Here is a 26013-nt window from a genome sequence, read left to right as displayed (position 1 = left end):
CTGCTCTGTCCTTGTGCTGTATACCATCAACGCAACAAATCGTAACCGGTCTGTTTCTCAGTAGGAGAAGGAACGAGGTGTCTGCATGCTGACCACGGCATCTTCAGCTCGGTGTCTGCGTGGTAAGGCAAGGAGGAGATGTTCCTCCGAGGGGCTGCTGAACGCCCAGGTTGGGCTTCGTCTCCTGACAGCTCTCTGGAGGAGCCACTGAGAACACCTCTGCTGTCTATCTGTATTTGGTTCAGAGAAATAATGCGCCCCCCAAGCTGCTTATTTCTCAAAAACAGCAGTGCGTGAGATTTTCCCCCAACCGCTGCACAGTAGTGTTACCGTAGCGTGTTACTTATTCTTTTGACATGTTTTTATTTCATGGGAAAACGTTTGCGTTATACTCGAGGCCGGGTATGAGTCGCTGGATCCCTTTCAGGATTCTGTTAAATCTGGAAGGAAATCAGATTACTTTCTTCTACTATAAGCACATTCGGCTTGGCTTTCGCATGAGGTGTTGTATGGGTGAGTGAGCCCAGAGCACTCCAGCTGGTGCAACAGCTTTATTTATGCAGAGTGATGGCATGAAAGGGTTTGGGAAAATGCTTTTAATGGTTTCAGGAGGGATTAGTATTGCTGTTGAACCACCAGGCTGCTTTAAGTTCTTACCCACTTCGCTTGTATTTGCAGCTGACAAACTGTGGGCTCTGATGGTGACCCCCTGTTGATCCAGAAACTCCTCTAGCTGGGAACACGAAATAAGGAGAGGTTTTCTTAAGCTCTCTTTTGTATGTTCCTAGCATGTGCCACGTGGCAGTAAAGCTTCCACAGCCTTTCCCTACTCCATAACAAGCTTTTTACCATAGCTTTTTACCCACGCGGCAGTGCTTCTGTACCTCAACTTTAAAATGGTTTAGGTCTTCGTGAAATGGTAGCGTGTACTTCGTCACTTCTACAGCACATTATGTTATCAGGAAAGAACTAGCTGGGTGACTTCTACATGTATTTCTTGCAGTCTTTACTCCTATTTTTAATGAATTTTTTAAAATTGCATTTTGTCACTTGTTAAGCATATTGAAGTTTTACTTTTTCATAGGTTTTAGTAGCAGAATGGGCACAAATAGTTATGCAAAATAGAAGGGGTGTCCCTGAAATCAAATATACGTAGATGTTATCAGTAGCTTGCAAATTCCTCCAAAGCATCATTTCTTATGCAGGCAATCGAAATGTCGGCAGGAAGGGTTTGGACAATATTCAAAGTATTGTCTGAAACATCTCCGAAAGCAGACTGTGATTTTCATAGTAAAGAAGAAATATCATCCCCCCGTAGGGTAAAGCAGCAAAGATGTGGCCTGTTTGGGACAGTAAAGTGTCAGGAAAGTATTTTCAGAGAAAAATACAGCGTTGAACCTCACATACAAGTCAGCCATAAACCACTTACAAGCAATCATACAACAAATGCAAAGCAAGAAGGCAATATTTCATTCAAATTTTACCCTGTCTAATAGTAAACCGAGCGTTTGTGTAGCAATACCTGCCGCTGGGCTGTTAAGGGATTCCTGGCTCCAGGAGCTTGACTGGAGCTCCCCGTTTTGCTTAGACTCAGTCACTGGTTTCAAAGGGAAAGCACAGCTGGTGGGGGAGAGTCACTAACCATCAGTGGGAGCTGATCATTCCCATTGCTTAGCAGATGAGATGCTAATTTGCCTTCCAGGAATAGCCAGAATTACCTGTTTGTACAGTGCCTCGGAGCTGGTGATGTAAAAGCTGAAGAAAAGCTTCAGAATTGGCTGTCTTGGTTTGAATGTGATATTGGCATTCCTGACTCCAGCATTAATCAATGGTACAAGGGCACATGGTGAAGAATAAATAGTGGAGGCAAGTCCCTAGTGCTTAGGGAATGGTCGTAGCTAGTCCCAAGAGGAACTTGGATGAAGAGTTTTCTGAGTTCCTTTAGGAGGATGAGCTTCACTTAAGGTAGTGGCTCACATCCATATATATATGCATATGTGTATATGGCTTTGCTTGTGGGAGATGCAGGGGGAAAAAACAAAAACAAAAACAAAAAAAAACCGTTCCTTGCCTGCAAGAACTTTCTAATGCAAGGTTGTCTGGAAAGTGGAGCACAGGGAGTCAGTATATTTACTGCCTTGTTAATGTTGTTGACAGTCATCAAAAATTATTCTAGCTCTTTTTTTTTTTTTTTTTTTTTCCCTTTAAATACTATTTGCAGACTAGACTGGCTTGAATCACAGAGCAATCTGTATTTATGCTTAAGGGATGAGATTTTTCAGCAACAATTGCAAAAGCGTACAGAAATGTATTACTGCACTTGTTGATAGATCCACTGACAGGTGTGTGGTTGAGGAAAAAGATAGCGTGCATCAGATTTGTGCAGGATGGGGCTGCTCTTTGCTGACATCTGGCAGAAGATCTGGAATCTGGGACAGCTGCTAGCGCCACAGAATTGCAAACAGCTTGAGGACCTGAATGTAATGAAGATAAATGAGCTCGAGCTGGAAGCTGAATGGCTCTAGAGGTAGGAGTAGTAATGAACGTGGGTACTCTGAGTGCTGTACAGACGGGCTTGCAAGAGGTGTTTTCAATGCTGCGTGTTGTCCTGCACATACATATACATTCATTATTCTGGTTTTCAGGCTACATTACTGGTGTGCTGAGTAGTTTGAGCTTTTGTAAAGCCGTTTGTCCCTTTTGTAAAGTTCCCGTGTTCCTCAACCCAGTTTCTATGGTGTAGTCGCGTAGATGGACAGACTAAGTGCTCTAATTTGTAGTGCTGTCCAGTCCACTTATTGGTAACACCAAGTTAGCTAGGATACAAAAGCAATGCCAAATTCTGGGACTAGTAACGCAGTAGCTCATGGCCTGCCAGCAGCTCTATGCCATTGTATTGTGGTCTGGGAATTTGACTGTGGTTTCATATTCTAGCTAATTTGGTATTATCAAGCAAAACAGTGAGATGTAGGGATTTCAGAGTCTGCCCTAGATGGGTAACTTCGTGGGCTGCCTTTCTTTTCATGACAGGTGATGAATTTTATTCTCTCACAGATACTCCAGGTACTCTGCCTTATTTGAGGGCTTTTCTTATTGCTGTAAATTTTTGTAAGTCTGTCATCCTGTTCTTTGCTGCATGTAGACGGGACTAAACATGAGCCTGTAATGCTGATCTTCCGTACCATACCTCACCTAGAACCTCCCTGCTTCTGACTTCATGAAACAATTTAGAATGTGTTTTTCTTTTTTTTTCTTTTTCTTTTTAAATCCCAGAAAATAGTCCAATGGAACAGGAGAACCAGCTTTTTAATTTATTTTTTTTTTGCTATGTGAGCATTGTGGATGTGAGCAGGAACAGACAGCAGTCAGAACAGGAATCCAGAAACCACCTTCTGTTTACAACCTTTCCTTTAGAAGCTGAGCAACCAAACTTACCCTGCACCTGTGCTTGTGCTACTGCCCTTCAAGCTTGAGCTACTTTTCTAGTACAAGCTTTTGGTATCACGTTTCTTTGCTTCCATAAAAATGACGGTCCATTAGCCTAATGAAAGATTTCTGGATATAAGTCAGATTTCTAATGTACATATTTCTTTGTCAGGGTCTTTGTGTAATTTCAGGTGTGTATGATGTTCTGTGCAGAATAATGTGAAGCATGAACATTTTGTTAATGAGGCAGCTGTTTGCAGTTTTCAGTAGTTCCTTAAGAAAATTGGACTTTAAAGATAAGATTTTCCAGGAAATCTTTTGATATTCTCCCATGAGAAACTGCCAAAGACTCATAATATGACGGTGACTTTAAAGCTTTTGAAAAAATCCTCTCTTCTCTGTTGCAGACTTCTCCTTCCTTCCAAACGTGTTCTGTATTTTAAAAAGGATAAATCTGTCGTGTCCAGGCATTCCAACACAGATGTCCCACGTGAGGACTGGTGACTCTCCATTAGTGAAGATATTCAACAGGATAGGACCTGGTTTTGACCCTTGGGATCCACAGCTCATTACTAGCCTCCAACTAGACTTTGTGCTGCTGACCACTGCCCTCTGGGCCCAGCTGTTCAGCCAGTTTTCAAGCCACAGTTTTTGACTCGGGGGTCACCTTACATCAGTGGTACACCTGATGTACCACTTTCAGCTGCTCCTCATTTCTTCATGAGTAAGAATCGAGGATGGTGTATTTATTTTGCACTGATTCATTGTAACGTTCAAAATTGTAGTTTTTGAAGAGGGAATAATGTTACCTAGATTAATAGCTTATTTTTTTAACACTATGTTTGCTTAGTATGTCTGCCATGGAATGGTGAAAATTAATTGGGATAACATTTCACAAAATACAAAAACCTGAGACATATCGGCCCCGCATCCCTTCCTCATCATTTCAGGCTAAATTCAATTTCTGTCTTCCTGCTCCACTTTGCTTGTTATTTTATTATTATCCCTTTGAAAACACGTATCCAAGAAACTTGCTTTCCCATTTGATGTTTATGGTCATTCTGGTACATTAATGTAGCTTTTTTTTTGGCAATCTTTTCCTGAGGGCGTAGAATTTTCCCTTACTGAAGACAGTACAGATCCATTACACGTGTTTTCTCATACATTTATGCCTACTTTGTTCCCCAAGGGGAGGGAAAAGGAATATGAAGAACCAGTGCATTGTATAAAAAATTGTTTTGGTTGATAGATTGGCCTCTGCAGTGGAGCAGCTGAGGTGCAGACACGTCCTGCTACCTCTGCTGTGGAGGCCTTCATGTCTGGTGCAGGGCTGGACAGACCTTTGAGAGCAGTGGCATCATCAGTCTCACAGATTATCCCCAGCTTCTCTCACTGAGCCCACCACATTCAACCTGTGCATATCATCCTGTCTTTCCTCATAACTTAATTATTACGATTTTTTGGGGGTCAAATTCTGTGTTTTTCTGCAAGATGAAGGTGCTTGGAACCGAGGAAGAATACTTTACAGGAGTGTTTCCATATCATCCTCTCTGCAGCTGAAGCTTTCCAAAAATTGTACAGCAAGCTGAGCCCTACGAGCCCTTGCTGGTATGCTGCCTGCATCGCCCTTTTTTTTTTCTCTGCTGCTCCACATTCCTTATGCCTTGGAGGGTCTGTTTCGAATTTCTTCTTTTCTAGGCCTCTGGTGCCTTCTTAGTTCTTACTAACAGTTTATAAGTCTTTGAGACGGCTTGAGTCGTCTCATCTGGTGTTATATTGACTACATTAATTTCTTTCAGACGTCTCATTACCGCCTGATATAGGGGACAGTGGGCCGGCTTCTGAGAGGCCTGGGCCGCAGCTCCGGCCTTGCCGCTGCCCTGCTCAGTAGCCTTTAAGGCCAGTCATGCTCTCCCACAGGGCCTGCTTTCCCCACCTTTAAAAGGGGAATAATATATAGTGTACTTCCTTCATTTGTGTGATTTAGAAGTGTGCTTAAACAAAACAGAAGTGGGAAAGGCCTCCCCGCCTGGTGACACGCTCCCCCACCAACAGGAGCCTTCAGGCTTCGGGAGCTTTGTGCATCAAGTGCCCAACCTCCTCGTCTCACAGAAATGCAGAGTAATTAACAGATTAGATTAGCATATATTCCAATGGGAGTTCTGCTTGTGTTTCAAACGCTGGCTTATTTCTTCGTTTATTTCTTCAGTATTTCATAATTTGTTGCAACCTTTTGTTCTCCCCACCAAGACAAGAAAGGTGTTGCTTCTACTCCTAGGTCCCTTCAGGCTGCTGCTAACTCAGTTTAATTGGTTTTTCTTCCTGCCAAAGAAAAATACGTGGAAACATTATTTGGCCTGAGCTTTTCAAATGCTATAAAATGCACCTGTTCAGGCAGAGTTTTGAACACCGAGCCCCGCAATGACATTAAGCTGAGCCCCATCTTGGCCTTCGTCCAGATACTGTGTGAGTGTGCACAGAACTTAAAATTTTCGTCTGACCACGCAGTATCTGCGTAACTGGATTGTTAATCTGTGGTTTGGACTAAAACACGCTTGCTAATTTATCTGATGGCATCTGTACCTTTTTGGAGTTGGTGCCCTCCAGGTGTTTTAGGTAGAGTTATGTGAGGTGGCCTGCCAGCACCTGCAAGAAACACTGGCTGGGCTTAGCTCACCCTGGCCTTAGGTTTGCCAGCGCACCGAGAGTGGATTTAATTTGCCAGCCCAGCAAAGCACAAAACACTGAATTATTTTCCTTTGGATTAGCAAGGTACATTGGCTCAGTAAAGGATCCGAGGAGTGTGAGAGTGTATTTAAAATTCTCCACCCTCTGTCTAAACTTAAGCCTTCTCCTCACTGTGACAGACATTAGGTATCCTAATCCCCCCTCAGGTTTGCTTAATGTTTGCTTACTACTGTTCTGTTACATTCTGTGACCTTCTTGGTCATCTTGATCGAAGTGATTTGTGGAAAAGTACGCAGTTTGACAGACGTGCTGCATTATTTTGGAGTGGGTAATTGTAATTATTAAGGCTGCTTTTATGTAAAGGCGTAATAAATACGTTGTGCCCATGTTACAACAGCACCATAGTGAGTGAGACTAGCATCATACATACAAAAAATAATGTCCAATGTGGCATGCTGGTGTTTAGAGAGAGAGAGAAAAGAAGAAAAAGGAAAGGTCTGCTTTTAATTTGCAAGTAGCAGACAGATACAAGTGATTATTGTGGCCAATACTTCTTAGCTCTTTGCTTCCAATGTGAAATGTGCGTATGTAACTGAACGGTTCAATATATATTACATTACTTTCTATATTACTAGCTGTTAATAATAATAATAAAAACCTCTCAGCTGTGTATGTGGAGTGGTTTGGCTTGTACTTTTCCTCTGTATTTCTTTTGGCTCCTAACTTCAGGTCCTTTTTCCTTATTTCACCCAATTTATTGGCCTGTCTGAACGTGTGTGGTGGCCACGGGATCATCTAGTCAGAAGAACATTTGCAGGAAGGTTTGAGCTCCATAATAATTCCTTATGTTGAATATTTAATGGTATCTCTTGAATTGCACTGGATTGATTCCTACATTTTGGATTTGATAAGTAGGACAGATTTCCTCTTCGTCCATACCTAGCCCAAAACTGCTGTAACAACAAAGCAATCGTAGAGGTCCTTTCTTTGGTACTGGTGCTATCTGTGGCATATGATGGCTTTAGGAGAGCTCTTAAAACAGCTTTTGAGTTAACAAGGCTATGGACCAGTGTCCAGTCGTATTTCCAGGGTTTAAAAATTTTTCTGTACTTAAATGCCAGGAAAATCAGGTTTCTCTGCAAGGAGGCCTGGAGTGTTGCTGTGTAGCTCTCTCCCTTTTCTTCCTGGAATTCCCGCCTCCAACTGCAGTTTTCTTGTTGACGCTTCTTGTCTCATAAAAGGTTTTAATTTAATTAATTGTAACGAATAAAATCAATTGCATCGATCCCATTTACGTTTTAGATCATGGTGCCAATTGATGAAAATTTATGAAGTACACTTGCCTCTCATTCGTATTTGGCTTACACTTGGCTGGGTTTCACGAGCATCTCTTCAGGATTGTTTTTATTCCCTCCTAATAGTATCTTATTACATGGCACTGGTCTTTATGGTATACGGTAGAACTGGTGAGACATTTCCCTAGTACATAGGCTGTATTGTGCTCTCTGTTTTTCCCATAGGCTTCTCAATAATTTTAACCTCAGAGTAAAAGCCAGGCCGTGACTGGCAGTGCTATTCTTACAGCTCTGTTCAGCTGGAAAGTTACATTTCCATTCTTTCTGTGTGCTACATGTTTTTTCAATGGTCATTGATCAGCATATAAAAGTCACGGGGAATGGAAATGCAGTTACCGAGAAAGACAAATAGACAGGAGCAGCAGGTTTCATCAGAAATCCAGCTAGAATGGCAGATGTGGGGGGGGGGGGGGGAAAGTGGAATAAAATTCTGGTATGATGTGTAACACTTGACAAGTAAAACTAATGATCCTTGAATTAAAAAAGAAGGTTCGAAGCTGTGCCAGTTAATGAAAAATCACACTGAATCACTGTTGTAGCTCTGCTCTCTTTTTTGGGATAGGATATTTATTTAGCAGGAAACGCTGTGTAAGGCAGAGCAAAAGCTGCATGGAAACAAAATTAGCAAGCCAGTTTCTGAGGTTTCTTTCCATGGATACGAAGAAGACACCCCTATTCAGGGAGCTGTGCTGGCGAGCTGGTACCGGTGGAGCTTTCCCTTAGCATGGTGGGGAAGGAGCATGCCTTGGGGTTCCCGTGCTCCTTACAGGGCTCCATGAGAAGCCAGGTTTGCCTGTGCTGGGAAGCCTTGCTTTTCCCTACCAGTGATGTTATTCTGGCTTTTTCCGGACTTCCTACGGCCTGTTCTCACAGTCCTTGACCCACCAGTGGGACTGCGTCAGGCTCCACATCCTACAGCAGATCTGGTCCCCAAAGGAAACCAAATATTGAGGCCATTTAATTGGGGTCATCTTACGCCCCTCCAGCTTTCCTGCTTCACAGAGCCTTCAGCACAGTGGCAGCTGCAAAAGGACCAGGGAAGGTTGGAAGGAGCAAAGGAGAAAGTGCTGATAAGGCCAGGAGGGGATGATGGCTGGCGGGTGGTGAGTTGCCCCACGTGCTTTTCTCATCTTCCAGCCATCTCTGGGAGTCCTGGGTTTGGCTGCTAACAGCCTAATTTGTAAGTACATCAAATTAGCAATAACTCAGTGAGATCTGGGCTGTGTCATGGTCTGTTTCCATAGTGGTCATGTTTCATTTTTCAAGAGGAATGGAGTATTATTCTTTTTTCACTGTGCAGTACAGCGACCCGTCCATCTTCCTTATCCTAGCAGATGATTAGCCTCTGCATTTTATAAATTATAAAGTTTGCCTCGTTTTCCTGCCTTCATATGATACAAAATATATATATATGTTCATAATAGTATTACTTTGTATTAAGGATCAAGTTTACCACTTGTTGCACATGAGCACTATGGTATATATACTTACAACTCTTACTTACTAATGATAACAATCTCCTTTGCTTTGATTCCCTTTTCAGATATAAGAAACGTGTTTCCCTAAACATGGGTGAAACAGAGCAGAGACCAACAGCAGGATCCCGGTTGGGAGCTCAGGAGAACGCTGGGATCAGTACCTTGGAGCATGGACAGAAACCACCTATGACACCTCCAGGAAAACTTGTCTCCATCAAGATTCAGATGCTGGACGACACGCAAGAAACTTTTGATGTTCCGGTAAGGATGCGGGCATCGGGGTGGCTAAGGATTGTGGAGGCATTTCTAAAAATGCATGGTTTTAAACCAGTCCTCTTTGTATCTCAGCTCTGTGGTTCTGTGGCTAATGAATTCATGTTGCGGGGAAGAGGGCTGTTATATCAAAGGTAAATATATGATGGTGCAATAGAATTAGTTTCTGCTTGAACAGCTTCAGAAGAGATGAAAGGAGATGAAAGTTTTTGGTGTTTTTTCCCCATCACATATTACATCAGTAGTTTCCTCTGCTTTATGAACATTTTATATATTTCTGTGGTGCTCTTTTGCCCTTGATCTAATAAACATAACACTACACAGATGATTTTTCCTCCCTCTGGCAGGTCCTTACAGTGATAACTTGAAATCATCAAAGTTTTCACCAGTTGATCACTCTTAAAGACACCAAGTGCTCACACATGCACTGAGTGCAAGGGAAGAATCAAAGCAATCCCATCTAAAGTTTCTCTGTACAACCAGTGCACACTGATATTAATCTAGGTTTGCACTTGCCAAGTAAGCAAACGGTTACTCCTGCTTGTGTGTGTGTGATCAGAAGAATTAGTTTGAACGACTTTTGATACACAGAACAATGATGTTTTATTCTATCTAGCCGTCAGTAATTTTAACGTGCCACACGTAGGTGATTAACACGTGAGGTTGTTGAACGCTGTTACTGTTATGAAAGGGTGCTGGAATGTATATTTTTCAAACTTCTTGAGGTTCCTTGAATAGGAAACTGGAAACCTGAGTTCGAATTTCATCCTTTGTTACATGCATTTTATGTCACCATGGTAACTTCCATGCCTTCAGTGGCTCAATTTTCCCTTCTGTGAAATGGGGGGTAACCAGTGAGATATGTTGATCTCACTCACTGTGTAGTACTGTATCGAATTGCTTATGGCAATTGGTAAAATATTATCCCAGTGTTCAAGCTGAAATGATTATGAAAATGCACATAAAAAATAATTTTCACTTGTTCATAACGTGTTTTTCTGTTTGTTTTGTGTGCACACATATGCTTTTCGGTTTGCTCTCTGCTGCTGTTCGTGACCTGACTAGAAATGTGTGTGCAGTCCCAGGATTTCTTGAAGCAGGAAGAAAGTTCTCTAGATTGGTGTTTGTAAACTGAATTGTCATGAAGTTGAAATAGGTACCTACGTAGCAACTCGTCATGGTTTTGCGCCCTTCAGAAAGCCTATCAAGTATCTACAGTGAACAGAATAAAATTGGCAGTCTTTGGGTATGCATCACTGTCCAAAATTTCAGTTCTAGTTTAAAATACCAGATTCTGATGAAACTTGTGCTGCTTATCAGGTGTGGTACAAACGTCTCTACTATCCCAGAGATAATATTTTCATTTCAAAGCTGCTAAAAGCTCCTAAAACTCTTCGCAAATGGTGCATTGAGAGTCCAATTGGTTTTAAAATCAAATCTTGTGAAATTTGCTGTGTTTTTTGATAATAAAGTGTTTTGGAGCAGATTTCTGAAGCCTTTTGTCTTCAAGTTATGCATAGTCAAATGGAACAATACTCATATTTCTTGGTCTCCTCTAAAAGGCATCAAATTTTTAGGCCAATCTGACGGAACTAAAAAAATGTTTAATAAGTGCAAATTGAGATGTTTATACATGTTGGAAAACCCATGTTCCCGTTTATAAGTGTGCTGGTTTTAGCCAGACTGGTGCAGTATACACAGAAGAAAGTAAGTGACACCATTTCAGCAAAATATTTTAGGAGCAGCAAGTATGGCCGTGGGCAGAAGATGTTAAACATATATGCCTAAGCACATCTGTGGGCTTGCTTTTCAGCGGAGAAGTAAAAGCTTTTTGCATGACTGAGGGTCTGAAGCTACTCTTTCCAAAACTTTAGCTCTTGGCAGCCACAATTATGAAAAAAAACCCTTCAAAATATGATACAAGTGCAAACTGGGAAGGTATTGTGTTTCTCACAGCTTCAGGATTTTTTTCTCGACATTCTTTTCTGCATTAGCAAACGGGCCAAACTTTGAGTGCTTTTATTGCTGCTCATTCTGTACCTTGTAGGATGGTAGAAAGTGTAAGTTGTATCACTTTACTGTTTGCTCATGAGCTCTGTGCAAAAATAGAAGCAGATACTGGTGCTACTCCTTCCTCATTTCTGAGAAAGAAAGAAAATAATTGGGACTATTCAGCTGCTTGGTCCTCCTTCCTTGCTACTCCTAGAACAACTTCTGATGTAGGTTCAGCCCTACCCATTAGCTAACACTGGGAAAAGGTCTTAGGCTGTGGGAGATTTTTATTGTCTTGTCTTTTTTTTTTTTTTTTTTTTTTTTTGAGATTTCTGTGTCTGCTCTGTCTATAACAGAGCAGCAGCAAAGGATGCCCTACTTCCATTCCACCCCCGCACTCTTTGGGCTGGATAAAAAGGGATGTAACTCTGGTATCATTTCTTCTTCACCAAGGAGAAGTTCTGACCAACTTTTGGCATTAAAAGGAAGAGGTCCCCATAGCTTCATATGGGTCTGTAAATTACATTCTTTTTGTCAAAAACACTTGTAAAGTGTATGGAGAGAGTGGAGAGACTTTGTGTGGGAGACGTGAAAAACAGAAGCCCTCAGTGGAGGCCTTTCCATCAAGCTTTGCAAATACAGTACTGTGAAAGGAAGGGTATGCAGGAAAACTGTTATATTCTGTCTTTTGGTGAGAGAATATTTCGTTGCTGAATACAGGTGGTCAGTGCCTGAAAATCAGGCCACAAGTTCAAAGGTAATACCAACAGCACGCACAGCTGTTGGCCGTGGCGTTGGCTGCATGGAAGGGTTGCATGCAGATGTGTAACTGATTTTTGTTCCTTGCTTTTTTCTTCCGAGTATAACTTCCAGTTTGGCTACGTTTGCTGAAAAATTAGTGAGATATGCGAACAGGAAGACCACAGAGGTCCAAAATAGATCAGTCTCTTTCAGCTAACGTTCAGTTGAGGTATGGCTATGTGATAGAACCAGCAAATGCAGTCCTTTTCTGCTAGGTAAGAGAACAACAGCTTTAACAAAAAATGACTAATGTGAGGGAAAAAGAGTATTTATTCACATTTGTACACATAACGATAATAAACAGGAGCATTTTGAAAGGCTGACACTTCAACCATATGACTTAGATAACACAGCAATGCCAGTCGTGTATTGTACAGGAGAGGTTGGAGCGTATGAGCTTCAGGTAGTTGGAAGAGAATGGGGTTAACTGTATAAAAACATGGCAAAACCAATGGATTTCATGTGTTAGTTTTTATCCAGTCTCTCCTGTAGATTCAAAGCAGCTTAAGTCAAAAAGAAAGTAAGTTTCTACGGTCAGGAAAAAGAGCTGATGGCTTGCATTCACCGGAGATCATTCTGGGGGAATAATCCCTTAATGTTTATAGCACTGTGCAATTTATATGATGTTTATTTTTATAGTTCTTCCAATGACAGAAAGAATCAGCTCGAAAGCTATTCCTAAGCGGGAAGAGTCAGTGCTGTTCCTTCCCAGGTAATGCCAAAGGCTTGGCTGACTCTCACGTTAGGCTGCTGTGATGACTCTGACTCAGACCAGGTTTAACCATGACCGACAGGATGCCTGTCACTGATCATATCCGCGTCTGGGGGTGAACGATGCTGATTGGACTGGAATGAGACTACTGATACTAAATGGAAAGTCAGAGCTGCTTCTCTCCCATTAGCATCAAAGCTGAGATCAAAGTATAACGCAGGAGGTAAGGATTCTTCTTTCAATTAGGCTCTGGTCTCTTTAATTAGAAACAAACCCAAGTCATCTTTATTGTGTCTGGAAGAAAATAGTTGCTGCCTTTTTGTGGCCGTCTTTTGGAAAGACCAAAACATGCTTGCCTGTCAGATTAGCCCAGTTTATTAAACATCTGTTTTCTGTCTCGTGTAAACCTTCTTTCCCTCTGGAAGTGTTCAAGCTTTGTGAAATATGCAGGGTTGGGAAATGTTATTCGCTTTGAGGGATTAACACCTGGTTTCTTAAGCGACAGGAGTCTTTTAATAGAAAGCAGAGCGAGGGTATAATCCTTAGTAAACATCAGCTGTAAACATTTCATTTCAATTTGCTTTTCTCTCAGAAGAGAAAGACTTCCTCGTCTCTGGAATATCTGAGAACAGAGCCCAAATGGTCTCGGGCTACAGGCATTTATCTTCTACTCAAGTTCAGATGCTGTGCGTTGGCAGGGAAGTTCTGTGCCTGATGCCCAGAAGTTTCATTAAAAAAAGGACCTCATCATCCTGCCTGGGCTGTGTTTTTTAAGACTGATGTTCTGGGGTGGGCTGTTTGGTTGGTTTTGTTTGTGCAGCCATCTAATGGAGGTTCCTACTTCCTTTGTGGGGAAAATGCCTTCTATTAAGGGTACTCCCTGCCAACTTCAGGCCACTGTAAGTATGCCAGGAATAGCTTAATATTTAAAAGCCTCTCTGCTTACCACAGCACACGTAATCCTTGCTGTTAGAAATTTGCACAGGCGTTGCGCTCTTCTATTAAATCTGAAATTTCATCTGCACTTTGAGAAACGCTTAAATTATTTTCTGTAACATTTATGGGCTACGGTAATTGCTTCGTCCTAGCTATTTGCCCCTCTCCTCAATACCCATATTATAGCCATTAAAGTTTCTCAGAGAATAAGACAGTTTTTTTTTTTTTTTTTTTTTTTTAAAAAAAAAAGACCATTAGACAATAGGGCAGCGCAGAAACATGAAGCAGTGTTTTATGCTTTCTTAGCCAGCTTCAACTGCTACCCGAACTGCATTTTTTTCCAGCTTCGGAAATGAACAGCAGGTCAAATGTCAGTTATTCATCAGCCTGAGACTTTCTTTTCTTCTCATGCCTGAAATTATTTGGCCACCCCTGTCAGACCATTTCCAATGAATATCAAGCATTTAAATATTCCCTAATTGTCACACCAGCCCCGCTGGATCTTCTGAAATTAGAAGAAGAAAAACATGTGTTTTTTTCTGTAATTCTGAAACCGATCAGCTACACTTTTCTCAGCAGAAGGACATTAGCAGATACCCAGTATCAGCAGATACCCAAAACCCCTGATTTTCGCTGACGGGCGATTGGAACATCCTTGGGGAAAGGCTGGAAGTTTTGGCTGCTGCTGTTAATAATTTCATGTGCTTTTCAAAACGGGAGAGAAAATGATCCAAAAGCCAAATCCTGTAACCCAAGGCAGCAGGCTGTTTAAACGGCTGGGTTTGGGTTGTTGTTTTTTTTTTTTTTTTTTTTTTTTTTTTTTTTTTGCTTTGTTTTGCTTTTGTTTTGTTACAATATTCTGTAGGATTGACAGAACGAGCGAGAATATAACCTAATTGCCAGCAGATCCAGCGCCTTTTCAGGCTGGATTGATGTGTTTGGAGTTAACTGGGAAATGAATATAATTACCTTGAATGAATTAACCTCAGGGTGGGCAGGGGAGGCTTCTCTGATGTCTTTGCCCCCGGGTTCGGCCGTGCTGTGCTTGCTCCATCGCAGGGCTGCGGGCAGCCCGGCGCAGGAGGCAGCACGGGAGCAGTCCCCAGCACATCTGTTCCCAAGCAGAGCCCACATCTGTTCCTGTGGGCTGGTTTGTGGGGTGCTGCTGCGATGCTCTGCGTGGGGAGCGTGGGCTCGTGGGCTCCCAGCCCAGCTGCAGGCGGCTCCCCTGGGCCACCCGGCTTGGAGGCGGCGGCTGTGCCCGGAGCAGCTCATCATCTTCACCCTTCCTCTTCTTCAGGAGCACGCCTGTGGGTGAGTGGGTAATGTGACAGAAGAGGAGATTTGTTGCATTTCCTCCTTCAGGAGCATGGGAGGGATGTTCTGACTCGGGTCGGAGGAAGGAGGGCAGCTGGCCTGTTGTCTGCTTCCTTCCTCCCCCCTGAGTCCTCTCTTCTGGCTTCAGAGGTTTTAAAACTAGATGTCAGGCTCAACCAATCGCTCTTCCATTTGGAGTTAAGAGTGCAAACGTGGTACCTTCAGCAGGCTGTTCATCATGCCCGTCTCGGATTTGTATTTTAGGATGAGATTAATTGCTCTCTGGAGCTGCTTGTATATCCCTGTAAGGGGAGCACAGGGCCACGGCTTAGTCTTCATCTATCATCCAGGCACCTAACTTGTTGCTCAAATTCCTTTGTTTCCTTTTACTCCCCATCCATGTGAGGCGGGGAGTGAGTCTTCCCTGCACCCCATAGCTGGCAAGCTGTGCTGGGGGGAGCAACTTAAACCTGCTTCTTCTCTCCTAATTGTTACAGGGAAGCCGCAAAGGAAAGCATGCTTCGGAGGAGCAGCTCATTAGTGCTGTGGTCCACACACATGCCATGATTAATTTACTTAAGCCTGTTCTTTGCCAGCACAGGGTGGTCAAGCTGAGGTTATTTTCCTTAAGCAGTTGTCTTTGCTTCTGGCCATATGCTCCGGAGGGGCATAAGAGATGAGCAAGATAAGCGTTTGGGAGAAAATAGCTGCCTTCCTCCTCTACCTGGAGAGCGATTGTTTAAATACAGCGTGTTGTCTGCAGCTAAAGAACTGCAGCCTAAGTGTGCTGCTTTGCAAGAGCACAATCTCATGGCAGGCTTCAGGCATTTCTACGCGCTCCTGGCTTACGCTCCCGCACTAAAGCTCGAGCAGGAGATCAGGGAAATTGGGCTCAGATGCGAAGCATCACTGGTATGTGATTGTATCACACAGCGTGATGAATGGCCATTTAGAGCACTGTGAATTTCAGGAACTGAAATTTCAGGTAAAAGCATATTTCCCTGTAACGTACCCTCTCATCTGCTTGAGAGATGGAGGAACCTTTATCACAGACTCCTTTTGCAGTTGCTTTCTTCCATTATTTTGAAGAGAATGGCAAGCTATCCCTGTAAACAAAGGCTTAAGCAGTACAGGATAAAAGAATGGCAAAATTGTATAAATTGCCCATTCATTTCCCTTTCAGTGCATTGTCTGTCGAATATGGCCGTGTGTTAACAATTTTTGCCTGCTGATACCACAAGCTGTTGAAGTGCCTCTCTCCAAGTTTATTTGTCTGCTGTTGGTTCCTCGCTCTGCATCCAATCTTGCTTTGCCTTTTAGCTTGGGATTTGCTTTTTGCATTGGGATTCATCTCGGTATGTTCATCGGGGGTCGTCATCTGTGCTTTTTTTTTCCCTAAACCTCAAATCTGCCACAAGCCCTCTCTTCCTGCCTGCTTCTCTGGGGTGATGGAGCTGATGGAGCCACAGCCTCAGCAGCTGCTGGTGGCACTGGCAGCCCCCCTGCTGCCCTGGCAGGGATGCTTCTCTGGCCCTGTGGCAAGGCAGCTCATGGGGTTAGCCCTGCAGAAAAAGCTTTGATTTCCCCTGCTTAGCTGGAACAACCAGCTTGCTACACGATCAGGTAGGTGACAGGGTAAGTACAACAGAGCGTATTAGCAGTGCTTCAGATTCGAGCGAAGCTGCTGCAGAAGTACAAAGCTGCAGAAGTGGAAGAAAGAACAAGGAGCTCTGACCATTATAATGCATAAGAATGCGACTTCTTATCGGGTTGCATGTTCGTGCTTCCTTGCTGAACACTAAAACACACCTTTTACAGCTTATCCTCCTTGTCCTCTTTGTCTCTCTGCAGCTCCTTTGCAACTGCTGGTTGAATTTCTTGCTATTGATACTCTCCAGACTAACAGGAGATAGCAGAAAGATTTTGGAGTCCTGGGCATATCTCCTTGTAGGTTTTCAACCACCTTCATTCTTTTTCATCCTCATTACATGAGGATGAAATCGTTAAAGCATTATCTCTCCGTTGTTGTATCGGGGAGATCTGTAGAGGGGCTCCACCAGCTCCCAGGTTTAAAAGCCTTCAGAGGACTTAGCAGTACCTCTAAGCTCGTCTCCGTTGCTCCAGCGGGGTGCCCTGACAGGGCTGTGATTACAGTACACACACACAATTAAACGTTGCCTTTTACGTGACAATGCATAAATCACATAAAATGCACAGCTGGAAGTGGCTGCCAAAGTCTTTGTACCTCTTTGAATAAGGCTAGTGTGTTAAAATTGCTCTTGGATAAATATGTCAATTTTTGAATGAAAAGTGATGCATGAGGCACACATCAAGCACGAGATAACTCAGCAAATACAAACAGCAATAGCAGAAGTAGATTACAATATCTCCCTTTCTTATCCCCACCCCCAAAAAGGAGGCTTTGACGGATGGAAATTGCACAAACATAATGCTGCCAGAATATAAATAGCAAATGGTGAGTTATGACTTGGTGCCAGTTTGCTTTCTGATGGCCTGTTGGCAGATGCAAATATTCCTGCAGCGCACAGCAGCAGGCAGGTTTTCTCCTCGTTTCTTTTGCTGTTACCTTGTCACCTGGTTTTCCAATTGATCCTGGAGGCCTTTCTTCTTTTTGTCTTCAGTTTCCCTTGCTTTTGTATTTGTAGGCCCAGTTCTCATCCCACAATATCTGTGTATGGTTCTCACTGAATTTATCTGCAATAATCTCTGTTTAGGTGATAGTATTTGTGTGTAGATGATGCATGGTATTCAGAAGCTTGCTCTTCATGCATAAAGGGGGACATCTTTGTTCTGAAAGGACTTTTCACATTTCCGTGCCTCATTGCATAGCTGTTACGATGCTTAGTTTTATTCCCTTCTGTCGTCTAACCCCCATCTCATCTCATCTTTTTAGTTTTGTCTTTTCTTAGAAGGTAGAAACATGCATTGCTTTGTTTGTATTTTTCTAGATGGACAAACTGTGTATCTCTTCATTGCAGGGATCTCTTTCTGGTCTTCCACAAGCGGTGCATTTTAACAGATCAGTTAATACCGGATCTGGAATAACTGAGTTGGTGGAAGACCTTCCCTTCCTGATTACTGACATGGATAAATGTCAGCCACTGTATGTTGTCTTGGGTGGACAGGAGTATCTGGAAATAGTTAGGTTAGTTTATGAGATTATAGGGTCCAGGGGCTCCTCAGGGAGTGTTGCCTGTTGGAATTAGTTTCAGATACCACTATTTTGGTGCACAGAATGGAAATAAAAGGGGTTTAGCAGAATTAAGCAAGGAAATGCATGTAAAATGTACGTGAAAGAAAAGAATTTGTGAAGCCTGAGATAAAAAGTCTTCTTACAGGGCTGTAGAAGAACCTTGTCAAGTGGTTTCCCAGTGAATCCTAGCATCAAATTCACACTGATTCTTGCTGCAACCTGAAATAAAACTAGCTCAGTGCTGTCTGCTCCTGGACGTTCCAGAGGAGTTCAGAAACAGCTTTGCACCTAGGAACAAACCCTGGTCACTGGCAAAAGAAAATACTTTTCACTGAAGCCCATGAATGCTCATTCAGAGTGTCGAAGTTAGGACGGGCCTCTGGAGGAAGGTCCAACCCTTTAGCTGAAGGCAGGGAGAGCTATGAGCAGGTTGTTGAAGGTCCATACAACAACATTTCAGAAACACTAGCTGTAAGGATTCAGGAGTGTTGTAGCATTTTATTTTTCTTTGATGGACTTAATTGAAGTTCAGACTTCGCAGTTGAAGATGCATCACTGTTAACTCTGCGACTGGCCACCCAGAGGTAGAAAGCTTTGGGTTTCTGTGTGGCAAACTTGCATGTAAGGCTATAAAAGAAATGAGATAAGGTTCATTTTCTAAACAAGAATTCATAAGCTTGTTTCTTTTCTAGAGCTCATCGAACCCTTCCCATGAGGCAGTGCTCATCGTATAAATGAGATGTGTCATAAGCTTGCTTCTGGTTTAGAGTTCACCAAACCCTTCAGGTTTTCTTTTTAATTTTTTTACTTCTTGTCAAATAATTACTTTGTGTCTGCATGCTTTCAAAGACCAGGGAAGCTTCTAAAAACAAAATTCAAGAAAAAGAACTCAAGGAAACTCAAGGAAAGAGACTGGTTGTGTCACCACGTATTCAACTTCATCGTTTTGGCAGTCTGAAGAAGAGCAAGGTAGAAACATCAAGCTGCAGGCTTTGTGAATCAGGGGAGACTTCATATGTGCAGCTGCTTTTAAAAAGTCAACAAGAAAAACCGCCTGAAAATCTTGTGAAATCCTTCTGGATTCCACAGCTAGGTTTTCAGACTTCTTGTATCAAATCAAGCGGGATTGCTTTTAGAGAAACAGAATCAGGAGAGGGTGACCTTGTTGCTTCACGTAACACAAGCTGAGTCTAGCCACTGTTATTTCTTTTCGTATCTGTTCCTCGAAATAAACAACTCTGAAGAGGTATATGCCTTTCAGTGGAAAGGTCGCTTCTCTGCAGAGCGTTTCAGACCTGTGCTGCCTACGTTTCGTTACAGGGAAGATCACGTCTACAGAGCTTAGCCAGGAGAAGTGGCTAAAGGTTAGGGAGGAAACAGTTCAGCATTTTCCTGGGCTGGGGGAACAATCCTTTGAGGGGTCAGTTAACACTGCTGGCCCTAGTTTCGCTGAAGTGACTTGTTTCCTGTGCAGATACAGCAGGGTTTCAAACAGAAATGTGGTGTCATGCTGAAAATGGGAATTTTGTAGGATGTTGTAGGGGAAGAAAAAAAAGAACTTGAGTTTCAGCCATCATGGTAATATTTTACTGAGAGTTAAACTGCAAGTTACCTCCTGCAGCTAAGAAGTTCAATAATTCACTGGCCACTGCCTCTTCATTACTCAAAAACTGAAATTTTGGATGAAATGGAGCTTGTCAGCCTGACACTAAAGTAGCACAAAAGGATTAAATTACTTAACACAATCTAAGGCTTTTGCATCCATTGATGGCTTACGTGTTAACATTTACATTTTTCATTTCAAATGAGAAAATTATTTTAACAAGAGATGCTCATTTTGGGCATGCCTGGCTAATTTGTCTGTGAATTATAATTATTCCAGCAGATAAATAACTTACACCCTTTTCCCACAGACATCTTAGCTCCACTCAGAGGTAATTCAATTCCTTTTTGGCCATCAGATCCTCGCATTGAGATTAACCAGGTGAGCAGAATCGTAGAATGATAGAAGTTACCAATTACCTTTTGTTTTCCTCTGGGGACACTTGAAGGCCCTGAAAGGCTGTGCAGTGGTGCTGCAAATTCCTTTGGAAAGGTCACACGTGTGGAAGGCGATGCCGTATCAATGAACTTCTGGAAACGGGCCTCGGTGTGCTGGGTCCATGGGTGGTGGATGCCAGAGGCTGAAAACCACGGCTCTAGCATGTGAAGTCCAGACGTGGATCTCCAGACGTGTTTTAGGCTGTTACAGTGAGAGTTGTCCGAGATGGCAAAGCACTGGGTGAAGGAGATGGGTCTGATAATGGCAAGCCAGATCTGCTTTGGTGACTGCATGCAAAAGTGTGATGGAAGAACGGGGGGAGAGCTGGGAAAGTACATTTTGTACATTTTGAAGATGCAAATGTATGAGAAACAAAATTAAGAGGAGGGAGAACTGTGCTGGACTTGTACACAAGCGTAACTTTCCAGATTTATTACTTTTTTTTTTTCCCAGTACTCGACGCGCTGGTGGTCTGATGCATTCGTGCCTTAAACATCACAGCACGACACAGTCACATAAAGCAGCAGCTCTCCGAACCAGCAGTGACTGTGCAGCAGAGTCAGTGGCAGAGCTGGAGACAGGATCCCTCCCTCCTCGGTGTTTAATTGCCTCCCGTCAGATGCTTACGCATAGCAGAGAGTTAATGATGTGGCTCTTAAAAATTACTGCAAATTGCAAGTCTGCTACGTTAATATGATTAATTGGAGCTAAGAGCTGTAGCTAAGATACTGCTAAGGCACAGTTGTTTATACAGCTATAAAGTTGAATGTGCAGCCATAGCAAAACTTTCTGTGCCCTTCTGTCCCTGCTCTGTGTGCTGGCAGAAAGCGAGTGGTTGGCTGCTTTTAGTTTTGGTGGGTTCATTGTAGATATCAGAAGAAAGATCTTTGCAATTTGTTTTCAGCATGTTATTGAAATGTTTTAAAGTAGACAGGAGTGAGGAAAATAAATTCAGTAAAAATACCTAAAATAACCAAGTCTCTCTGAGCCCCTTTTGCCCATTTTGGGGTTCAGTTTTTTGTTTTCTAGACTCTTGCTCCTGCTTCAGCCTCCTGCCAGCTGCCCTGGAAAGAGCTGCCACGTGTGTGGTGCTGTGTTGCTTGCAGTGAGCACTGACCCTTGGGAAGGAGAGGGCTGCCTGGCTCCTGCAGGACAGGCTGCCTTCTCCAGACAGGCCCAGAAGAGAGGCAAGAGCAGCTGGAACGAGTTTCCCAGCATCTGGTTGAGATGACCAAATTACCAGAAAGATAAGTTTCTTGCAGATTTGGCAACAGGAATTCCAGTCCTGACTGGATTTGTGATTCATGGAAAAGATCAAGAAAGCATTGGTGAGGCCAGTCCTGCTTATTCGTCTGTTCTTTCATTTTCAGTTTCTCAGTGATGCAGTGTTTGAGCTAGAGACATGGAAAGGGAATGTTCACATTTAAAACAAAATTGGAAATGTTTGGGTTTTCTTGCGCTCATTTGAAGAGAGTGGAAACATTTTCCTCTTCGGTACAAGAAAGCTTTTATTGAGCCAAGCTGGAGCAAAGTTTGAGGGGAGTCAATAAAAGTTTGTAAGTAGCATGAAAGTTTCTCAAGTTCGCATGAACTTCTGTCACGTGAGCCTTTGTCCCGAACAGAAAATGTTTAACGTGAAGGTTAAGATGAATTAGGTGACTTCTGATTACCCAGAGAATGAAGGCTGTGTTGGTATCCTCGTGCCTGCTCCTTTGCGTATGGTTCTTTCATCCCTTTGGTCTGCGCTAGGAAAGAAAGAGGACTGTTGGAGGAAGGCACTGTGGAGCACTCTGTCTCGCATCCAGCAACAGCTGAATGCTTTATGGAAGTATATTAAGGCCCTGACAGGAGAAGGTAGCCAGCTGGCTGCTGCAGCAGGATGTGCTTATTCTCCCTCGCAGCCGAAAAGGAGGAGCTGGCAGGGCGCCTGCCGAGCTTGCAGGGCGAGAGGGAAGGCGCAGACTCCTGCAGTATTTTAACTAGGTGGGCCCTTAACCAGAAAAATAAGAGGAGAAAGCACGCTTTTCAAGTCTGCCCAGGCCACCAGCTGGAAGGTGGTGAAGGGCTGGCTTTAATACGGGTAATTACCGCCCCAAAAACCTCCCTGCTTTGGGATAGCTTAAGAATCTGCTTGCTGAAAGGCTGTGAGTCAAATAACCATGCCAGTATTTGCCTTGCTTGAGACAGCACGCAGAGTGGTGGTGTCCGGCTCTGTAAAATGGTGCTGTGACATTTCTAAGGGATCTAGAGTTTGGATACCCTTTTACTACCCCTCCTTCCCCTGGTGAGCATACTTCAAGCCCAGATGTCAGTGTGGGCTACCAAGAACGATAATTGAGAAGAAAGAAATCCACATTATAATGGGCAAGCCTGGCGAAGAAGGAGTGCTAGAACAGTGCTCACCCTTTAATGATGCCAAATTTTGAAGCAACACAAGGTACCATCCAGTCCATCATCCGTTTTGAAACAGCAAGCAGGTGAAAACAGCTTTAAGGGATTTTTTCTCCGCTGTGTGGTTGCTCCGTTGACTGATAAGCGAAGCTCCTCGATAAGCAGTGAAGTTGGCAGTCCAAGAGAAGTTTTCAGTAACGTAACGAAGAAACCTTGCTGGCTTAGGCTCGGAGGACAAACCAGATCTGGGTTCTGTGTTTGGAGATGCCGTTCAGTGAGCTCTGCTGTGTTTTGGAACAGACCTTCTCCCACGTTTATCACAAGTCCTGAAGATAAAGGTGATATTAAAGATAAGTGCTAAGGCCTCTATGGACTTTTGATGATGGAATTTTGGGTACTCCAAAGGTGTTTGAAACACGTCATGGAGTTTCAACCATTTAAGTTATTATGTATTCAGATAATTACAGAACCCCAGAATAGCTGAGGTTGGAAGGATCCTCTGGAGGTCATCTTGTCACACCCTGCTGCTCAGGCAGGGCCACCTGGAGCAGGTCAACCAGGACTACATCCAGGTGCCTCAAAAGGCAACCCCAAGCCTTCAAGGCAAACCCAACCCTTAAAACCCAACCCAACTAATCCGGGCAAACTGTTGCAGTGCTCAGTCACCATACAGTTACTTGCATACATCGTCATACCGAACCTCCATGCCCAAAACCCAGGTCTCCAGTTATGAAGACGACTAAATATCTGTGTGGTCTGTGTTGATCTTTCAAAAGGCAGGAAATGCTGCTGTGAATTGCTTTCCCTATTTTTTTTTTTTTGATTGATTTATTGGGAAGAGTTGGGAATAAAAAAGGAAAAAACAAACAAACAGCAAACAACACACTTGAATGCTGCTCTCAGTTTACTCTTCCTTTCCAAGCTGGCAAGCAGACTTGAAGTAAGCTCTGATACCTGTCTGCTGGCTCACAGGGAATCAAACGTGTTAATTAAAATATTATTTCTGACCCCTGCATGACCCGGTTACCGCACTGGTTTGAGATTACAGGTTGGTATAACGGGTGCTGTTTTTAGCGCCACCTTAGCTGCTGTTCGTCTGCTTGACAAGATTAAAGATCATCTGACAGCGGTAGATGCAAATAACCAACCTGCCTCAAAATAGCAGAACATATTTATACGTACAGAGGTGGGGGAGCCTTTTCTGCGTCCATCTGAAGTCTGCTTTTCCTTGCCCTTAATTAGGAGCAAGCACAGCCACGATGGAAGCACTTAAAAATGTGGAAATACCTCAACGTGGCTACTCGCTGAGATGCTGAAAGTGACTGACCGTGTCAAGCACGCCGTGTCGTCTTTGCTGGCAGATGCATTTTGCAGCTTGCAGACCTGCTGCAGCTCCTGGTAGAGCTCCCTGGGCAAAGGTTGAGAGGCGGGCTGGGGATTTATGGTGCTTTCTCAGTTGCTTAGGAAAGAGGCAAAGAATACAGCTCAGGTTTCTCTTAGCAAGTTCAAGGAATTTCGGCCCTTGTTTTCAGAGTCGCAAATGCTTGAGGCTTCAAAGCCGTGTACGTGAGAAAAAGGGGGGAAGGAGGAATCCACAGCAGTGCTAATCTCATGTTAACTTCAAAGAAAGGGTTGAAACCCCAGCTGTAGGAAAACAGAGAGGATATTCAAAACAAAACACTTGCATTCAGCTCTCTCACAAGCAGGTACTACACCATGAAGAGCCTGCTGTCCTGGCCAGCAGGATATCAACCCCATATCCAGTTTTCAGAAACCTGTGTCTATTTTTTCACTTTTTCTTCCAATAAAGCATGAAAGCTAGAGTTTTTATTTTATTTTATTTTATTTTTTTATTACAAAATCTGGCCAGCTGTTTTGATACTGAATGATCTGTATGCAATATGTGGTAAGAATAGCATTTTAAAGAATTTGTCATTGATTTAGGAACCATAGATGAAGGCGAGAGGTTGAGATTAAAAACAAATTACCTCTGGCGTCATTTGGAGGAAGAAAATAAGAAGCTTTAATTGCTTATTTTTACATCTGATCCAAGCACTGAGAGCACTTAAACATCTTTCTCCTGTTGTTTTTTTTTTTTTAACCGTGTGTGTTGTCAGACTCCTCGTGTCTCCAGCTGAAAAAGGAAATGAAGCTGGAATCCCGGTTCCGTCTGTTCTTTTGTGCAGCAGCACTTTCTCACAACAGGGCAGCTACTTGAAGTGAAGCAGGAATGCCTTGTCAGTTTGTCTCAAACTCTTGCTAGCCACATGGGAAAAGCTCGGGAGCAGAGGGAAAATCTTGGCCTGGTTTGTCCCTTTTTTTGCATGGGAGCGGAGGAATTCACAAACCTCAGGGAACGCTGGTCGCTGGGTACAGGAACTAAAATGGTTGCTTGTTTCTGAGGGCAAGCTAGCTCTGCTATAGGCGTGCACAACAAATCTAGCTCTGTGAGTTGGGTTAAAAAAATCATTTAATAGGCAAAACAAACCTGGTGATTATTAAAATATCTCATTTCTCTCCTGCGGTGTAGTAATCTGTTTCAAATTCCGGATCACTGAGCAAAAAAAGCTAGATTTTATAGCAATAAAACAGTAGTGCTATATAAATACACCATTTAAAGAGAGTGAGAGACCGTGTACATAACAGTACATAATACTGCAGGCTCACAGGATGGCTGAGGCTGGAAGGCACCTCTGGGGGCCATCCCATCCAACCCCTGCTCCAGCAGGACCACCAGACCATATCCAGGTGGCTTCTGAAGATCTCCAAGGAGGAGACCCCACAGCCTCTCAGGGCAACCTGTGCCAGTACTCCATCACACACAGCACAGCAGTGCTGCCTGGGGCTCAGAGGGAGCCTCCTGGGGGCCAATTTGTGCCCTCTGCCTCTTGTCCCGGCACCAGGCACCACCAAAAAGAGCCTGGCTTCATCCTTACTGCACCATCCCTTCAGGTATTTATAGACATTGCTAACAAGCAAAATAACATTATGAATGGCATCCTTGGCAATGGCAATGCTTCTGCTTTAAAGCTGTGGCAAAATTGCTTTATGTAACATTTTCTAATTTAATTACATCCATTTATCCATTTTCTTTCATCCAGTGTAGCTAAGGCTGACTTCACACAGCTGACCTGCTCTGGGGGTGTAGCTGCTGTCCTATACCATCTCCCAGGCTTTTTCGTGCAATCCAAGTGAATGTTCTGTCAATGGAAAACCTGCTGCTAGATGTATGGAAATACGAGGAGAGGCAGTATTCCTAGAGGAGGAGCTTTGCAAGAGAGGTATTTGTATGTTTTAAGATTCCTGTAGTGATGATGTGCTCCTTCCAGAGAGATGGAGCCGCACGCTTTTAGGAATTTACAAATTTCCAGATCATTGATGGCTGTAGC

At 43.2% G+C, this 26013-nt stretch overlaps 1 protein-coding gene across 5 annotated transcripts in view; it reads left to right on the top strand.

Annotated features, from left to right (window-relative positions):
• FARP1 (FERM, ARH/RhoGEF and pleckstrin domain protein 1) overlaps positions 1-26013 on the top strand; it is a 195021-nt gene that overhangs the window by 29110 nt on the left and 139898 nt on the right. For all 5 annotated transcript variants that reach the window (XM_032207726.1, XM_032207728.1, XM_032207727.1 and 2 more), the window contains exon 2: positions 9013-9208. In XM_032207726.1, coding sequence (XP_032063617.1) covers positions 9038-9208 — 171 coding nt within the window. In that variant the 5' untranslated portion in view covers positions 9013-9037. The remainder of the gene's footprint in view (positions 1-9012; positions 9209-26013) is intronic.

Source organism: Aythya fuligula, chromosome 1 (genome assembly GCF_009819795.1).
Source record: "Aythya fuligula isolate bAytFul2 chromosome 1, bAytFul2.pri, whole genome shotgun sequence".
Lineage (NCBI taxonomy): Eukaryota > Metazoa > Chordata > Aves > Anseriformes > Anatidae > Aythya > Aythya fuligula.
Note: the sequence above shows the minus strand (reverse complement) of the source record. Positions and strands in the feature narration are given on the sequence as shown.